The sequence below is a fragment of the Dreissena polymorpha genome, chromosome 9 (assembly GCF_020536995.1).
Source record: "Dreissena polymorpha isolate Duluth1 chromosome 9, UMN_Dpol_1.0, whole genome shotgun sequence".
Lineage (NCBI taxonomy): Eukaryota > Metazoa > Mollusca > Bivalvia > Myida > Dreissenidae > Dreissena > Dreissena polymorpha.
In genome coordinates, this window is record NC_068363.1 from 21,677,011 (window position 1) to 21,696,074 (window position 19,064).

At 36.0% G+C, this 19,064-nt stretch overlaps 2 protein-coding genes across 2 annotated transcripts in view; both read left to right on the forward strand.

The window, feature by feature from the left end:
• Positions 1-19,064, forward strand: part of LOC127846709 (uncharacterized) — a 130,635-nt gene that overhangs the window by 30,039 nt on the left and 81,532 nt on the right. The window lies entirely within an intron of this gene.
• Positions 1-19,064, forward strand: part of LOC127846700 (rhophilin-2-like) — a 49,627-nt gene that overhangs the window by 2,715 nt on the left and 27,848 nt on the right. The window contains exons 3-7 of the mRNA XM_052378189.1: positions 6,045-6,173; positions 8,819-8,891; positions 14,667-14,744; positions 15,992-16,116; positions 16,989-17,097. Coding sequence (XP_052234149.1) covers positions 6,045-6,173; positions 8,819-8,891; positions 14,667-14,744; positions 15,992-16,116; positions 16,989-17,097 — 514 coding nt within the window. The remainder of the gene's footprint in view (positions 1-6,044; positions 6,174-8,818; positions 8,892-14,666; positions 14,745-15,991; positions 16,117-16,988; positions 17,098-19,064) is intronic.

Consider the following 19,064-nt stretch of genomic DNA (forward strand, 5'->3'; position numbering starts at 1 on the left):
AGTATGCGGCGGCCGAATCGTGTGTCCACGCGGCGAATCGCCGCGGCACTCGGCATCGTTCCGCGCAACGACGCCTAGCCTGCATCAACCTCGCGTACTTTTGCGGAGTGAATCCGCCGCATACGTACGCGGTGGATCAAGTGAATAGATATACTACTACATGTTCATTTGTGTAGCATAGAAACCTAGATTTACGCCACTTTCATAGTTATTAGTTTCATGTTATAAAGTGATATCATGGGCATCGTACAGTTTATAGGTGCCTATCGCAACCGTTGTTTATTGTTTGTGTTTTCACTTATATACACTTATATTTGTTAATGCAGCATCAACATACTAAAACAATATCCCGGAAAGAGGAAAATAATGCATTTGAATATCAACCGTACTTAGACAACTGACGACAGAAATTATTCGATTTACGATGAAAATCTAGGTTTAGTGCAGATTCGTTCATACGACACAAAGACAATATTTTGTTTTACGGATCCTCTTTTCTTAGAGAAATGGATGAGTCATGTAAAATATCGACTATAATAATTTTTTTTATAAACAACTGGTAGCAAGATGTGTTGCAGATAATTGGTCAGTAACCACATTTCAACAAACTATTTTGTACATAATTACGTGACCTTGTTAATGTGTGAAATACATTCTTTACCGGCAGAAAACTTACTTACTTGCCAGGCACATTAAATATGCTTATAATTATGATAATACCTGTTGTCGTAAAAATAAAACCAAAAACAAATATGTTTGTTGATCATTTAAAGTTTTTTAATGGTCATCTAACAGTTAATATGTGTCTATCACAACCGTTATTTATTGTTTTTGTTTTCACTTAAGATACACTTATATTTGTGAATGCAGCATCAACATACTAAAACAATATCCAGGAAAGAGAAAGTAATGCATTTGTATATCAACCCTACTTTCGTTTTCCCAACTTACGTCAGAAAGTATTCGATTTACGATGTGAATTTAGTTTTAGTGCAGATTTGTTCAAACGACACAAAGACACTATTTTGTTTTACAAATCATTTCGGCTTAGAAGAATGTCCAGTCATACAAAATGTCTAATTTTATAAACAGTCGGTAGCAAGATGAGTTGCAGCTAATTGTTAGTAACCACATTTTCACTAACTCTTTTGACCTGTTTATTCTTTTCAGTTCAATTCAACAATGAAAAATACCCATAATATCACTTCAATATAAAATAAAAATGAAACGGTGCAGTTAATAGACGCACACAAAGTAACTTAAACTACTTAAGCCGATTCTAAAAATGACAAAGATAAATTATTATTGAAATTGAATTAATACATGCCCTTGATTATCGTGTTTTGTTTTGATGACTTCCATTTTTGTTAAATTTTCAGGATTACAACAATTTGTTTATAAACGGGAATGCACTCACTAAAAACACAACAGCACGCTTTTTTATTAACTATGTTATCTATTTTATTTTGAATGCGCGCACATTAAATATTAGGATTTGACATATTATTATAAATGTTTTTTTAACAACTAATCATTTAAAAAAGATTGTTTATTTTGCGATACATGTACGCATCGACTCGGCGTCATGTCGCGGATCGAGGCTTGCCTCGGCATGCCGCGGCGGACAGATGCGAAGCTTTGCGGCAAAATTCGACTTGCCGCCGCATACTTACACAGCTTCAACAACTGACGCCACATCAACTCGTTTCGCCTTGCCGCCGCAGATCGCGAAATATGTTTGTTCCGCCTTGGCTGTACTGTAACTCAAGAACGCTTATGCCTAGGATCATGAAACTTCATAGGTAAATTGATCATGACTCGCAGATGACCCCTATTGATTTTGAGGTCACTAGGTCAAAGGCCAAGGTCACGATGACCCGAAATAGTAAAATGGTTTCCGGATGATAACTCAAGAACGCTTATGCCTAGGATCATGAAACTTTGGAAATTAATAGGTGCCATTTGGGAAAATTATATACTTTTTCCATTTGGAATGGGGCTGAATACCCAATGTGATTTTGAACGAAAATAAACACTGATCAGTAACATGGCAGACCACGTGTCTTTAAAACAGTTTGTTTTTACATTGGGGGGAAAGGTGGCCTGCGCTCTTAGGGTGGTTAATTTTAAGTAAAAAGGGAAATTACCCCGTATATTTTTGTTGACAAGCATGTTTACATTATATTTGTTTTTGAAACATTACTGGTTATCAAATACTTTGCTCTATGTTAAACATATTCATTTCTTTTGTCAAGTACAGTATATCAAAATACACAATACAATAGATATCTGGGGCCGTATTCCAGTAGCTTCTTAAGTTAAAAAATAACTTAAGTTGAAATATTGCTCAATATTTTTTCTTATCTTCGCCATTTTTTCTTTAAACATAAGATTTCACTTAAGTTAAATTCTGGTAGCTTCATAAACTTAATAAAATTCTTTACTCTGTGTATTTTTTCTCATATATTTAAAATTAAGTTAACTTCCTTTAACTCTTAAAGGAATTTGTTAAAAAGAAATACTAAGCGTCTCATGTTTTGTTTTTGACATTTCAAATTTAACTTAAACAATTTATTTAAGAAATTTCTTTAACTTAAGTGAAAACTTAAGAAGCTACTGGAATACGGCCCCTGAAAAGGATTGAAACGAAAGAAATAATTCTTATATGGTTTCTCTCCTTGGGATTATGTTTACACATTATTGGCAGTGTATTAGGACCAAAATAACTTTGATTTTGTTGATGCTAGACATACTTTGCTTTAAATGTATATAATATCACACTCAATTAACTTTGGTAAAAGAGCTTTCAATATTTTCAATATTGTCAATATTTGCCAAACTTTAGTCAATTTCATTTCTAAATAACGCTGACATCGAAAAAGAATTGTAAAGTGATTATTGATAAAAAAGGTACCTTTTAGTCTGGGAATGAGGCAAATTTTGATCTAAAATGAGCTAAAATATCACTGCTTAAATAACTAGCTTATAAATTAAAAAATAGCAATTCTGTTTAAGTACACATTATGAATCACCTTACTGAATATACACAAGTAGATGCACTGAAACTTTTTTCGCTGGAAGTAAATTGTGAAATCTTCTTTAAATATAGATTAACCCTTAAAGCGCTGGAGCTGAATTTTAAAGGCCTTTGCAAACAGTTTGGATCCAGATGAGACGCCACAGAACGTGGCGTCTCATCTGGATCCAAACTGTTTGCTATTCTGATAGTATTCTTTGAAAAAAAATCAAAGAAAATGCTAATTTTAGAAATTCAGCAGACGACATTTTAGCAGACGACAAATTACCCAGCATGCAAAGGGTTAATAATAACAATAGTACATGAAAAATTTGTAAGCTGTCGAGTGCTAACAGTAATAAAATAGATCAAGTTTAGTTTAACCCTTTGCATGCTGGGTAATTTGTCTTCTGCTAAAATGTCGTCTGCTGAATTTCTAAAATAAGCATTTTTTTTCATTTTTTTTCAAAGAATACTATCAGAATAGCAAACAGTTTGGATCCAGATGAGACGCCACGTTTTGTGGCGTCTCATCTGGATCCAAACTGTTTGCAAAGGCCTTTAAAATTCGGCTCCAGCGCTTTAAGGGTTAAACGTATTTCTTTAAGCTCAATTGCATCAAAAGTCTTGAGCTTATTGATATGTTATCGAGTCTGTTTGCTTGGTAAAACCAGTACTTTGTGTCTTTGAGGGTATTTAAAGAACGCTGTCACATTCGGGACCGAATCCATAACCTCCTGGTTGCTAGGCGGACACCATATCCACCACGCCTCGTCAACTTTGTGGTCACAAAAAAAGGACAATGTTTGGCCTTGATTGCTTAAAGGACAATGTTTGGCCTTGATTGCTTAAAGGACAATGTTTGGCCTTGATTGCTTAAAGGACAATGTTTGGCCTTGATTGCTTAAAGGACAATGTTTGGCCTTGATTGCTTAAAGGACAATGTTTGGCCTTGATTGCTTAAAGGACAATGTTTGGCCTTGATTGCTTAAAGGACAATGTTTGGCCTTGATTGCTTAAAAAATCATCTCCAGCTTTACATTGTAACTCTGTTACGTTTACAATGTTGTTTATTGTAACTCTGTTACGTTTACAATGTTGTTTATTGTAACTCTGTTACGTTTACAATGTTGTTTATTGTAGCTCTGTTACGTTTACAATGTTGTTTATTGTAGCTCTGTTACGTTTACAATGTTGTTTATTGTAGCTCTGTTACGTTTACAATGTTGTTTATTGTAACTCTGTTACGTTTACAATGTTGTTTATTGTAGCTCTGTTACGTTTACAATGTTGTTTATTGTAACTCTGTTACGTTTACAATGTTGTTTATTGTAACTCTGTTACGTTTACAATGTTGTTTATTGTAACTCTGTTACGTTTACAATGTTGTTTATTGTAACTCTGTTACGTTTACAATGTTGTTTATTGTAGCTCTGTTACGTTTACAATGTTGTTTATTGTAACTCTGTTACGTTTACAATGTTGTTTATTGTAACTCTGTTACGTTTACAATGTTGTTTATTGTAACTCTGTTACGTTTACAATGTTGTTTATTGTAGCTCTGTTACGTTTACAATGTTGTTTATTGTAACTCTGTTACGTTTACAATGTTGTTTATTGTAACTCTGTTACGTTTACAATGTTGTTTATTGTAACTCTGTTACGTTACAATGTTGTTTATTGTAGCTCTGTTACGTTTACAATGTTGTTTATTTTAACTCTGTTACGTTTACAATGTTGTTTATTGTAACTCTGTTACGTTTACAATGTTGTTTATTGTAACTCTGTTACGTTTACAATGTTGTTTATTGTAGCTCTGTTACGTTTACAATGTTGTTTATTGTAACTCTGTTACGTTTACAATGTTGTTTATTGTAGCTCTGTTACGTTTACAATGTTGTTTATTGTAGCTCTGTTACGTTTACAATGTTGTTTATTGTAACTCTGTTACGTTTACAATGTTGTTTATTGTAGCTCTGTTACGTTTACAATGTTGTTTATTGTAACTCTGTTACGTTTACAATGTTGTTTATTGTAACTCTGTTACGTTTACAATGTTGTTTATTGTAACTCTGTTACGTTTACAATGTTGTTTATTGTAACTCTGTTACGTTTACAATGTTGTTTATTGTAACTCTGTTACGTTTACAATGTTGTTTATTGTAACTCTGTTACGTTTACAATGTTGTTTATTGTAGCTCTGTTACGTTTACAATGTTGTTTATTGTAGCTCTGTTACGTTTACAATGTTGTTTATTTTAACTCTGTTACGTTTACAATGTTGTTTATTGTAACTCTGTTACGTTTACAATGTTGTTTATTGTAGCTCTGTTACGTTTACAATGTTGTTTATTGTAGCTCTGTTACGTTTACAATGTTGTTTATTGTAGCTCTGTTACGTTTACAATGTTGTTTATTGTAGCTCTGTTACGTTTACAATGTTGTTTATTGTAGCTCTGTTACGTTTACAATGTTGTTGTTTTTCACCGTTTTTGGAATTTTGCCACGTCCTGTTGGTTTGGGAAAAATGTGTGTTGTTTTGACTAAAATTGGGAAAATTAATGTTGTTTTCTAGCTATAAAATGCTTCAAAATTGGGAATATAAGTGTCTTTATCCCTTTCAGTGCCGGAACCGAATTTTGAAGGCCTTTGCAAACAGTTTGGATCCTGAGGGTTAGGATCATGGCGTCTCATCACGATCCAAACTGTTTGCTATTCTGATAGTATTCTTTGAAAAAAATCGAAGAAAATGCTAATTTTTTAAATTTAGCAGACAACATTTTAGCAGACGACAAATTTCCCAGCATACAAAGGGTTATTGTGATATTTACTAAGGTTGAGCTTATGAAGCTGGATGGGAGATGAACAATATGCTGATCTAAAAACATATTTTTGGGGGAAACCTTCAATTGGGAATTTTTAGCTCCCATTTGGGAAAAATATATTCTTTTTTCCATTGGGAATGGGGCCAAATATCAGACATAATTACGAATGAAAAAAACACACGCTGGTTTATGAATGCTTACAGAGCTACGGACAACAAGCGTCTGAAGGAACTGGTGTCAGTAGAACTGCTGTTCTTCAACTCCAACATACAACTGCTGAAGGAAGAAGTGTCAGATCTCAACAGCTCGGTCACAGTCTACCAGCATGACAAGTAAATGCAGTTTGTTTTTCTTCAACGTTTTTGGGTTAGCAGTGATTTTTAGCTTGACTATTATATATGAAATATATATAGTGGAGCTATCCTACTCACCCCGGCGTCAGTGTTCTGTGCCATGCCGTGCCGTTAGCGTGCAAATGTTCAAGTTTTCTTACTACCCCAAATATTTTCTTTGTCCCTTGACATATTGCTTTCATATTTTGCTTACTTGTTTACCAACATGACCCCAACCTATAAACAAAAGCAGACAACTCTATCAAGCATTTTGTCATTATTATGGCCCCTTTTCCACTTAGAATATGCAGCAACTGTTAAAATTTGCGTACTACCGCAAATATTTTCAATGTGCCTTGACATATTGCTTTCATATTTTGCATGTTTGTTTGCCATCATGACCCCAACCTATAAACAAGAGCATACAACTGTATCAAGCATTTTTACAGAATTATTGCCCCTTTTATACTTTGAATATGCATATTATTGATAAATCTATGTTAAAGTTTGCGTACTAACCCAAATATTTCCTATACCCTTTGACATATTGCTTTTATATTTTGCATACTTGTTTACCAACATGACCTCAACCTATAAACAAGAGCAGACCACTGTATCAAGCATTTTGACATAATTATGGCCCCTTTTACACTTAGATAATTGAACATTTTGCTTAAATTGTCGTAACTTCTTTTTTTATGATAACATTTTATTATAACTTTGACAAAACAACACTTACCTGAATACCACAATGGCCACCCAAACAATACATCACGCCACTACCCAGAAACCCTCCCCCTCCCCAACCTCCCCCCCAATTTTTTTTTAATATCATCTAATAAATTACCACACCCCACATACTCCCCCCCCCCTACCCCCCCCCCCCATTTTTTCCCCTTTTTTTATTTTTGAAAGATCGTCTAATAAAAGACCACACCCCACATTATACCCCCACTCCCCCCCCCCCCACCCAATTTTTTTTTATTTTTTATTTTTTTACTTTTTTTGTTTGAAAGATCGTCTAATAAATTATTGAATATTAACAATTTCCCCATGATGGCTTATGTTATACTGTCAAGCACTCGAATAGTCGAGCGCGCTGTCCTCTGACAGCTCTTGTTTATGTCCCCCACCACTATAGAGGACATATTGTTTTTGACCTGTCTGTTGGTTTGTTTGTTGGTTTTTTGGTTTGCGTCAAACTTTAACATTTGCCATAACTTTAGAAATATTGAAGATAGCAACTTAATATTTGGTATGCATGTGTATCTCATGGAGCTGCACATTTTGAGTGGTGAATGGTCAAGCTCATCCTTCAAGGTCTAAGGTCAAATATATGGGTCAAAATCGCTCATTTAATGTACACTTTTGCAATATTGAAGATAACAACTTGATATTTGGCATGCATGTGTATCTCATGGAGCTGCACATTTTGAGTGATGAAAGGTCAAGGTCATCCTTTAAGGTCAAGGTCGAATATATGGGGACATAGTGTTTCACAAACACATCTTGTTTGGTTTATATTTTACAGCCTGTATGTTCTGGATTAGGAAAAAAGCGTGATAAACCATGAAATTGGGAAAAATGAATCATTATTAATATGATTATAAATCACAGTATTTAAATTGTTTATAAGTGCATGTCAACTGCATTTTTTAAAGTTATATTATTTATTGCTGTATAAAGTTCTTCTTACAATAAAGATTTCTAGTCCATTTGAGTTTATTGGAAAAGTGCTGTTGTGTTTTGGATGGGGGGAGTAATTTTGGACAGATATTTGGGAATTTATGTTACTTTTTGCTATTGGGTAACAGCCTTATAAAGAAGGTTTTATTGGGCAAAAAAAAACACTGGTTGGGGGGGGGGGGGTTATTGGATTTTGAAAAATCTCTTTGTTTTGAACTCAAATTGGGAAAATGGTGTCCCTTCACATAGCAACTTGATATTTGGCATGCATGTGTATCTCATGGAGCTGCACATTTTGAGTGGTGAAAGGTCAAGGTCGTCCTTCAAGGTCAAATGTAAAAAAATATGTATGAAAGCGGCAAAATAGGGGGCATTGTGTTTCTGACAAACACATCTCTTGTTTTTTAACTAATACTTTTAAATAAAGGATAATAGTGTTTTGAATACTATATTTGTTATGGATCTGAATGGGGCATTGAACTAAATGTAGTGATTTATTGGAAGTGAAAACCTTTAATTGGAAATTTTAAACTGTCATTTGGAATAGAATTTATTCTTTTTTGAGATTGGGTATAGGGCAGAATTTCAGCCACAAATTTGATCGAAAAAAACACTGATATTAATTAGCACCGTCTCAAATTTTTGCTGATAGAGGTGAAATTGTGATTTTTTTGGTAATGATTTATTATGACTCTTTGGAAAGTGGCTTTTTAACCCATTTATGCCTAGCATCTAGAAAAAAGGCCTTGGCAAATAGCGTAAACCCAGATGAGACACCGCATCATGTGGCGTCTCATCTGGGTCTACGCTGTTTTCTGAAAGGAATTTCTTTAAGAAATATTCTAAATATAGAAATAAATATACTAGACATCCCTAATTTTGGAAATAAATCAATCCAATTTAGAAGGATGGGAGAGTCCACTAGGCATAAATGGGTTAAAAGAAAATGTTATTTTCAGTTCAAATGTTGTTCCAATGATTCCACTGGGACTCAAAGAGACCAAGGACATTGACTACCGAGTAGCTATCAAGGTACATTAACTGATTTATCCCACTTTTACCTCGAATTTGGTTGATTAAAGCGCCGTTGATTAAATTCCTGCTATAAACCACGGCACAAAATCATAGCATTTTTTTTTACAAAACGATGTCATAAATCCAGTGGAATTATCCAGTTAAACTTATTGTGTTTAAATAAAAATGTCTACTGAATAAACAGTGGGATAAATAGAATATAGATTAGTGTTGATTATAGATCAGGTTTATCATGCTCGGCACGAAGAGGAAAAAGCACTCCCCAAGGCTCGTGTTTTTTGTTTTCTAAGCCTCCCATGAAAAACCTGATCTATAATCAACACTGACCTATAATTCTCTATGTTTGATTCTCGCTGTGGGAAAACAGGGCTTAATGCATGACTGCACAGGCTATTCAGGGACGACACTTTTGAATTTATGGATTTTTATGTCCCCCCAGTCTATACTGGAGGACATATTGTTTTTGCCCTGTCTGTTTATTGGTTTGTGTGCGTGAAACTTTAACATTGGCCATAACTTTTGCAATATTAAAGATAGCAACTTGATATTTGGCATGCATGTGTATCTCATGGAGCTGCACATTTTGAGTGGTGAAAGGTCAAGGTCATCCTTCAAGGTCAAAGTTCAATTATATGGGGGGGCATAGTGTTTCACAAACACATCTTGTTTTTATAGAGAAAGTCGTTTCTAAATGAAAATCCAGTATTAACAGAAAGTGTCGTCCCTGATTAGCCTATGTTGGCTGCACATGCTTATTATCCCCCGCCAGAGGCGGAGGGATATTGTTTTGGCGTTGTCCGTCCGTCCGTCCGGCACTTTTGTGTCCGGAGCCATATCTTGGAAGTGCTTTGGCGGATTTCATTCAAACTTTGTATGAGTATATATATGCATAAGAGGATGATGCACGCCAAATGGCATTGTACACCACCTGTTAAAAACAGAGTTATGGCCCTTTGTATCTTGAAAAAATGCTTTTTACTATAGGCACTTTTGTGTCCGGAGCCATATCTTGGAAGTGCTTTGGCGGATTTCATTGAAACTTTGTATGAGTGTATATATGCATAAGAGGATGATGCACGCCAAATGGCATTGTACACCACCTGTTAAAAACAGAGTTATGGCCCTTTGTATCTTGAAAAAATGCTTTTTACTATATGCACTTTTGTGTCCGGAGCCATATCTTGGAAGTGCTTTGGCGGATTTCATTGAAACTTTGTATGAGTGTATATATGCATAAGAGGATGATGCACGCCAAATGGCATTGTACACCATCTGTTAAAAACAGAGTTATGGCCCTTTGTATCTTGAAAAAATGCTTTTAACTATAGGCACTTTTGTGTCTGGAGCCATATCTTGGAAGTGCTTTGGCGGATTTCATTGAAACTTGGTATGGGTATATATATGCATAAGAGGATGATGCACGCCAAATGGCATTGTATACCATCTGTTAAAAACTGAGTTATGGCCCTTTGTATCTTGAAAAAATGCTTTTTACTATAGGCACTTTTGTGTCCGGAGCCATATCTTGGAAGTGCTTTGGCAGATTTCATATAAACTTGGTATGAGTATATATCCCCTGCCAGAGGCGGAGGGATATTGTTTTGCGTTGTCCGGCTGTCCGTCCGTCACTTTTGTGTCCGGAGCCATATCTTGGAAGTGCTTTGGTGTTAGGGCTGCAACAATATACCGGTATATCGGTATATATCGCAATACGCAATCCGCATATTGTATTGCGATATGATTTTCATCATACCGGTACGAACATTTTACAAAAATTCATTCACATTTCGTCCAGAAAAGCCATCCGAAATAATGATAAAAAGGTAAACAAAACAAAGCAGTGTAAATTATTTTTTACGTAAAAAAAGCATTCTAAAAAGTGTATTATACAAAGTAGCATTGTTACATGGGAGCATTCATTAGATGCTTTTGAACAGATTATCGTTGAATTAATTGCGCACAGCTGTAAATGTTTCGTTCGATTCTGATTTGAGCATTATTTGTAATCCGAATTTCGGAAACACGCTTCCAAATTTGAATGCTAACGCGACAATACAAAAAAATATCGTCAAATAAAAAGTGCTTTATCCTTTGTCTCAATAAAAAGCGCGCGAAAATTATACAGACATGTAGAACGTCGCATGGAAAGTATGGGTGTATTTTGTGTTGTTTAAAAACGGGAACATCACGTCAGCTGAATTACACAAGTTCAGTGGGAAAAACGCCCCGGTTGGACGTTATTTCATCACATCTTTAAATAGTAACAATTGCAAAAATGTATTTGATACTTAAGAAAATTTGCAAATGTTTGTGTTTCTTATTATTCTTGAGCACATTTATAGTAAATATTTACCAGAATTTGCTTTAAAATTGGAATTTATGGGATTATTGGGTACTTGGCAAGTTATAATTTTGGTACAAGTTAGCAATATATTGCGATATATTACAATACGGGTTTTTGAACTGACAATATATTGCAATACGGTTTTTGGCGTATTGTTGCAGCACTATTTGTTGTATTTCATTGAAACTTTGTATCACGCCAAATGGCATTGTACACCATCTGTTAAAACCAGAGTTATGGCCCATTGTATCTTGTTGTTACCTATTATATTTATGAAGTAAACCATCATCCTCTCAAACATCATCATGTAAATAAAGTATGATTTACAAAGTGAATACATGTGACTAATCATGTTTCCAAAATGACACCAATGATTCCCGTACCCAATGATAAATGATTAACCATCAAAACATTTCCAGGTATGTCATGGCAGATGTTGTGTTCACTCTGCAACACTCTGAAAATTTAGCGTATGTAAACGTTGAATGTTTTTGTGGAAAACGCACGACTTAATAATTCACCTAAATAAAATGTGAAGGCTTAAGAACCTTCCTTTGTCTTAGTTTTGTGTTATTGTCCTCCGTCCGTCCATCTATCATTATGTTCATCCGTCCAATTTGCACCCATCCTCAAACAAAGCATATGTTGCGGGGATACCTTGGGCCTTTCAGGCCCTCTTGTTTGAGATGACAGCTTACGCCCCTGCATAAAGCCCTGGCTTATTTGAGATGACAGCTTACGCCCCTGCATAAAGCCCTGGCTTATTTGAGATGACAGCTTACGCCCATGCATAAAGCCCTAGTTTATTTGAGATGAAAGCTTACGCCCATGCATAAAGCCCTAGTTTATTTGAGATGACAGCTTATGCCCATGCATAAAGCCCTAGTTTATTTGAGATGACAGCTTAAGCCCATGTATAAAGCCCTGGTTTATTTGAGATGACAGCTTACGCCCATGCATAAAGCCCTGGTTTATTTGAGATGACAGCTTACGCCCATGCATAAAGCCCTGGTTTATTTGAGATGACAGCTTACGCCCATGCATAAAGCCGTAGTTTATTTGAGATGACAGCTTACGCCCATGTATAAAGCCCTGGTTTATTTGAGATGACAGCTTACGACCATGGATAAAGCCCTGGTTTATTTGAGATGACAGCTTACGCCCATGCATAAAGCCCTGGTTTATTTGAGATGACAGCTTACGCCCATGCATATAGCCCTGGTTTATTTGAGATGACAGCTTACGCCCATGCATAAAGCCCCGGTTTATTTGAGATGACAGCTTACGCCCATGCATAAAGCCCTGGTTTATTTGATATGACAGCTTACGCCCATGCATAAAGCCCCGGTTTATTTGAGATGACAGCTTACGCCCATGCATAAAGCCCCGGTTTATTTGAGATGACAGCTTACGCCCATGCATTAAGCCCTGGTTTATTTGAGATGACAGCTTATGCCCATGTATAAAGCCCTGGTTTATTTGAGATGACAGCTTACGACCATGGATAAAGCCCTGGTTTATTTGAGATGACAGCTTACGCCCATGCATAAAGCCCTGGTTTATTTGAGATGACAGCTTACGCCCATGCATATAGCCCTGGTTTATTTGAGATGACAGCTTACGCCCATGCATAAAGCCCCGGTTTATTTGAGATGACAGCTTACGCCCATGCATAAAGCCCTAGTTTATTTGATATGACAGCTTACGCCCATGCATAAAGCCCCGGTTTATTTGAGATGACAGCTTACGCCCATGCATAAAGCCCCGGTTTATTTGAGATGACAGCTTACGCCCATGCATAAAGCCCTGGTTTATTTGAGATGACAGCTTACGCCCATGCATAAAGCCCTGGTTTATTTGAGATGACAGCTTACGCCCATGCATAAAGCCCTGGTTTATTTGAGATGACAGCTTACGCCCATGCATAAAGCCCTGGTTTATTTGAGATGACAGCTTACGCCCATGCATAAAGCCCTGGTTTATTTGAGATGACAGCTTACGCCCATGCATAAAGCCCTGGTTTATTTGAGATGACAGCTTACGCCCATGCATAAAGCCCTGGTTTATTTGAGATGACAGCTTAAGCCCATGTATAAAGCCCTGGTTTATTTGAGATGACAGCTTACGCCCATGCATAAAGCCCTGGTTTATTTGATATGACAGCTTACACCCATGCATAAAGCCCTGGTTTATTTGATATGACAGCTTACGCCCATGCATAAAGCCCTGGTTCCCCAGAGTGCGGCTCATTTTTTTTAGTTTTTTTTTACGTTCTTACTAACAAGTAATTAACTTTTTCAGTGCGGTAACCGAATTTTGAAGGCCTGTCCAAACAGTTTGGATCCAGATGAGACGCCACAGAACGTGGCGTCTCATCAGGATCCAAACTGTTTGCTACTGTGATAGTATTATTTGAAAAAAAATCGAAGAAAATGCTAATTTTAGAAATTTAGCAGACAACATTTTAGCAGACGACAAATTTCCCAGCATGCAAAGGGTTAACTATTAATCTCTGTTGACTATTATTACAAAGTAACTATGAGGGCATCGTTATGAGCATATATTATAATGTTTATAAATTTGTAAAAAAAATATTTTTTTCAAACTGTCTTATTAAGATATAATTATGAATTTTTCATGGCCTTCATGCCAGATCTTAAATTTGTTGTTAATTTGTTCATTACAATAATATGGACATGGATGTGGGCCCATTAGCTAATGGCAACTTAAATGTGTGTACGGGGTATTGTGCCTTTAGATTTTGTGTGAGAACAGACCATGACTGCATTTTAAGATGTTTTGAATGACTGGGGTCGTATTCCAGAAGCATCTTAAGTTAAATTTTATTCTTATCCTTTAATTGGGAAATTTTCTTAAGTGTTTCATTTCATATTGCAATAGATTGGCATCAAGATATACATTTAAATAACATCAATATGCCAATGTTATTTTAGGAATACCAAACAAAACATGTGTTTCCCTATTTAGTTAAGAAAAACATAACATTGTTATTTTGAACTTTAGTGAAATTATTTAAGAAATGACTTAAGATGTTTCTGGAATACCACTCCTGATTTGGGAATCCATAAAATAAATATTAAGTTTACCGCCCTGGTAATGCACAAATGTCTTCGATAATCTAACTTACTAACAAAAAATAGGTCCTGGTGGCGTAGTGGATATGGTGTCCCTCTAGCAACCAAGGGGTCATGTGTTGGATCCCCACCGTGGAGGAATTCTTTAGATCTCTCTGAAAGTCACCAAGTACTGGTTCCACCCAGGAAATGATCTCAAGAGTGTTTCAATAAGCGTTTGGCTTTCGATACAATCTCGCTATAATAAATAGGTTTATAGGTTTATACTTACAATTACCTCTCTTAGTAACCACTGTATTGTTGGTATCAAACATTGTCCCTGGCCCCTTGCAGGACTTCATATTGGAGCACTACAGCGAGGATGCTGACAGCTACAACACGGCTCTACAAGATCTACAGGAGCTCAGACTGGTAAGAGACAGAGTGGATGAATAATATTCTTGTTTACAAATCGTGTGCAAAACACCATTGTGCCCCATGTGCAGTTGGGTGGGGTAGCCATGGCACGGTTTTCTTAATGTTTGAAAACATTGCAGAGTCTTCAAAATTTGCATTGCAAACGTTATTATTATAGAATTATGACAACTTTGTTTTGCATGGTTATCCCACTTTTAAAGGTGTCAAACGACAGTCAATATCCATGTAATAAATATTGGGGTGCAAATAACGTAGCCAACTAGCTGTACTAAGAATATTGATGAAGAACTGCGAAATCCAGGTACTTGCGGTAAATCGGGCTATCGAATTCGGCAGTAATTTATTTCTGATTGGTTAGCGGATGGCTCAGACATGAACTGAAACTTCGCTACTTTCCGAAAATCTTACAACTTGGCAACGAAACAGTGCATATGCCGCCATCTTGAAATATTTTAAAAGATTGATTAGCAAAATAAAACACTGCGGTAGCATGTTGAAATGCAATATGTTAACCAAATTATATATTGTTTACATTTATGCTAGTTAACTGGTTTTTCATTTCCTGCGGTCAAACAATATGCACATTGTATTTCATGTGCAAAATACGTGTCGTTTTCGGAAACAGTTTATTTCATCGATTTTACATTATTTTCGACGTTCTTTAAATTATTTTTATAGAATGATGAATAAACATGTGGTGATACGGATAGTCTGTTTTATAATATTGTATGGTTTAAATATGATGTCATTGTGTGAATGGGATATGCACTGAATATTACTTCTGGGAAAAAAATATTTTCAGTTTGGAAATGCGATGGTACTGATGCTTTTTAAACGGACATAGGGATACCGTTTTAACGGTAACGTTTCGTTTATTTCATTTCGTTTAAACGTTTAGAAAAATCTGTAAATGTGACACCCTTACCCACTTTAAGTTTATTTTCCCATCAAATTCTATTTGAATAGGATACTTTTTATAAAGGTTTGAATAGACAACTCATCAACAACTCATATTAATTGACAGATATGACTGTTCTTGCAACAGCTGGACAAACTTTCATTTTTTGCAGAAAAGTAGGTAGTATGGCTTTTTATTTGTGCATGATGCAGCAACAGAAAATGCTAGTAGTTAATAGTGTTTCTTTATTAAACTGTTGAAATGGTTATGGGTTCATTGTGGAAATATTAAATTATCGGTATGTAATTAAAAGCCTAATCATGATTTAGGAACTGTCTTTCAGGCTATTCGCACTCCACATAGGAACGACTCGGGCGTAGAGCTGTTGATGGAATACTACAATCAACTCTACTTCCTTGAGAAGCGTTTCTTTCCACCTGATAGACGCATCAGCATCATGTTTCATTGGTAGGGCGCTGGTCTGGCCTTGATTTCTCAATAGATCATGTGTCTTTTTATAAGACAATAACTGTGGATTCTATTACTGCAAAATTATCTATGTCCGTCGGCATATTTTTTTGTTTCAAAGTTTTTTTGGTCATGTAAAATTTGTTGATTTCTGTTTTGGGAGAAAAAGAGGAATTTGGGTGGGTTATTTTCTGTCAAGTTTGTGTTAAATTCATTTATCGATTAAACCAGGAAATTAACAAAATTTAATTTATTTCCTACACATCATTATAATTTTAGGGTGATTCTCGTTCACTTAAAATTTCATTTAGTGTTATATTTGTGTACTTTTATTTTTGGGGATATGAGATTTCAGACATACATGTAGGCGTTTGTCAGATTTTTCCAGTTGTGGTTGAGCGCCAGCACAAACCCTAGAACATTAAGCTGTTTTGTTTTTATGTTACAAAAATATGTGCATTTCTAAAAAAATTGAAGAGACAAATTAAATATTTTGTCCACTCTTGTTTAAGACAATAACTAAGACTTTGCCCAAACATTATTTTAGAAAGTTATTTTGAAAACATGTGATAATAAACTTAAGTAGGTAAAATCTAAAGAAAAATCCAGAAATCAGGCCTTTGGATGGACTAATTTCCTTAGCTACAGATGAATGTTGTTATTTTAAACTCACCTGTTGAAGTTTTATGTACTTCCATGTAGACAAAAATAGACCCTTTTTCTTATTTAAAAGTTTAATATGGTACCTGTAATTGCAAAGAATTTTAAACAAATTTTTGACTAAAACGTTTGGTTATGTTAATTTTTTTTTCCTCACAGAGGCCTTTATCTGTTTAACACTGTTTTGATATAACAATAAGCTGTGTGCTCAGGTATGATTCGCTGACTGGTGTTCCAAATATCCAGAAGACGTTGACCTTTGAGAAAGGTAGCGTTATGTTCAACATCGGTGCGCTGTATACCCAGATAGCCTGCAAACAGGTATGTACATGTATCCTATGTGGGGAATTGGTGTTTTTCTTCGTAGCCAGAAAGTGTGTTTTTTGGGGGGGGGGGGGGGGGGGGGGATGGGGGAGGGGGATTGAGGGTGGGACAAATTTCGACCCCATTTCCAATCATAAAAAGTATATATATTGTATACGTTTTTCACAAGTGACTGTCTAAAAATGTCCAATGGAAGCACAACATAGTTTGCATCATGAGCTGCCCCAGGCCTATCTTTCATTGGCTCACAAATGTTCGGATATTGTCTCAGGAAATTCACATGCAATATATTGTCACACACAAAAAAACACGAGCATTTTGTATCTCATTAAATCTATGTTACCAGACCACATCTAACGTTCACATTTTGACTATTGCTATAAGGAACACTGATTTTGTATGAGTAAACTTTATTATGCCGCCCTTCGAAGAAGAGAGGGTATATTGCTTTGCACATGTCGGTCTGTCGGTCGGTCTGTCGGTCTGTCAGTCGGTCCGTCCACCAGGTGGTTTCCGGATGATAACTCAAGAACGCTTAGGCCTAGGATCATGAAACTTCATAGGTAGATAGATCATGACTGGCAGATGACCCCTATTGATTTTGAGGTCACTAGGTCAAAGGTCAAGATCATGGTGACCCGAAATAGTAAAATGGTTTCCGGATGATAACTCAAGAACGCATATGCCTAGGATCATGAAACTTCATAGGTAGATTGATCATGACTTGCAGATGACCCCTATTGATTTTGAGGTCACTAGGTCAAAGGTCAAGGTCACGGTGACCCGAAATAGTAAAATGGTTTCCGGATGATTACTCAAGAACGCATACGCCTAGGATCATGAAACTTCATAGGTAGATAGATCATGACTTGCAGATGACCCCTATTGATTTTGAGGTCACTAGGTCAATGGTCAAGGTCACGGTAATCCGAAATAGTAAAATGGTTTCCGGATGATAACTCAAGAACACATATGCCTAGGATCATGAAACTTCATGGGTAGATCGATCATGACTCGCAGATGACCCCTATTGATTCTCAGGTCACTAGGTCAAAGGTCAAGGTCACGGTGACCCGAAATAGTTAAATGGTTTCCGAATGATAACTCAAGAATGCTTAGGCCTAGGATCACGAAACTTCATAGGTACATTGATCATGACTCGCAGATGACCCCTATTGATTTTCAGGTCACTAGGTCAAAGGTAAAGGTCACATTGACTCGAAAAAGTAAAATGGTTTCCGGATGATAACTCAAGAATGCTTACGCCTAGGATCATGAAACTTCATAGGTACATTGATCATGACTGGCAGATGACCCCTATTGATTTTCAGGTCACTAGGTCAAAGGTCAAGGTCACAATGACTCAAAATAGTAAAATGGTTTCGGGATGATAACTCAAGAATGCTTACGCCTAGGATCATGAAACTTCATAGGTACATTGCTCATGACTGGCAGATGACCCCTATTAATTTTCAGGTCACCACATGTAGGTCAAAGGTCAAGGCCACAGTGACTCATAACAGTGAAATGGTTTCCTGATGATAACTCAAGAATAATTAGGCCTATTTTTTTAGATTATTTTATTTTCATAAATATTTAATTCCATGCCTAGTAACTATGTGATTGTCCAAATTTTGGTATTTGAAATCTTTACATGTTACATGTTAGAGTAAATATTGACATGTTCCTGATTTTTTTTGTTCAAACCTTGGGCTGACAGTTATTAAACCATAGTCTTCTTTGTTGTTATGTAGAAATATGTACACATACCGGTATGTAAGATTATAATCAGTCTGCCATGCAGTTAGCTATACAGAGAATGTATTCAGAAAGCATGTTTTAACCCTTTCCCCTCTTAGAAGCAAATAGAAAATGGCTTTTGCAACCAACATAAAACCAGAACAGCCTGCGTTTAACTCGCAGTCCATTCAGGTTTTATGCTGTTTGCTGCTCATCAGTATCCA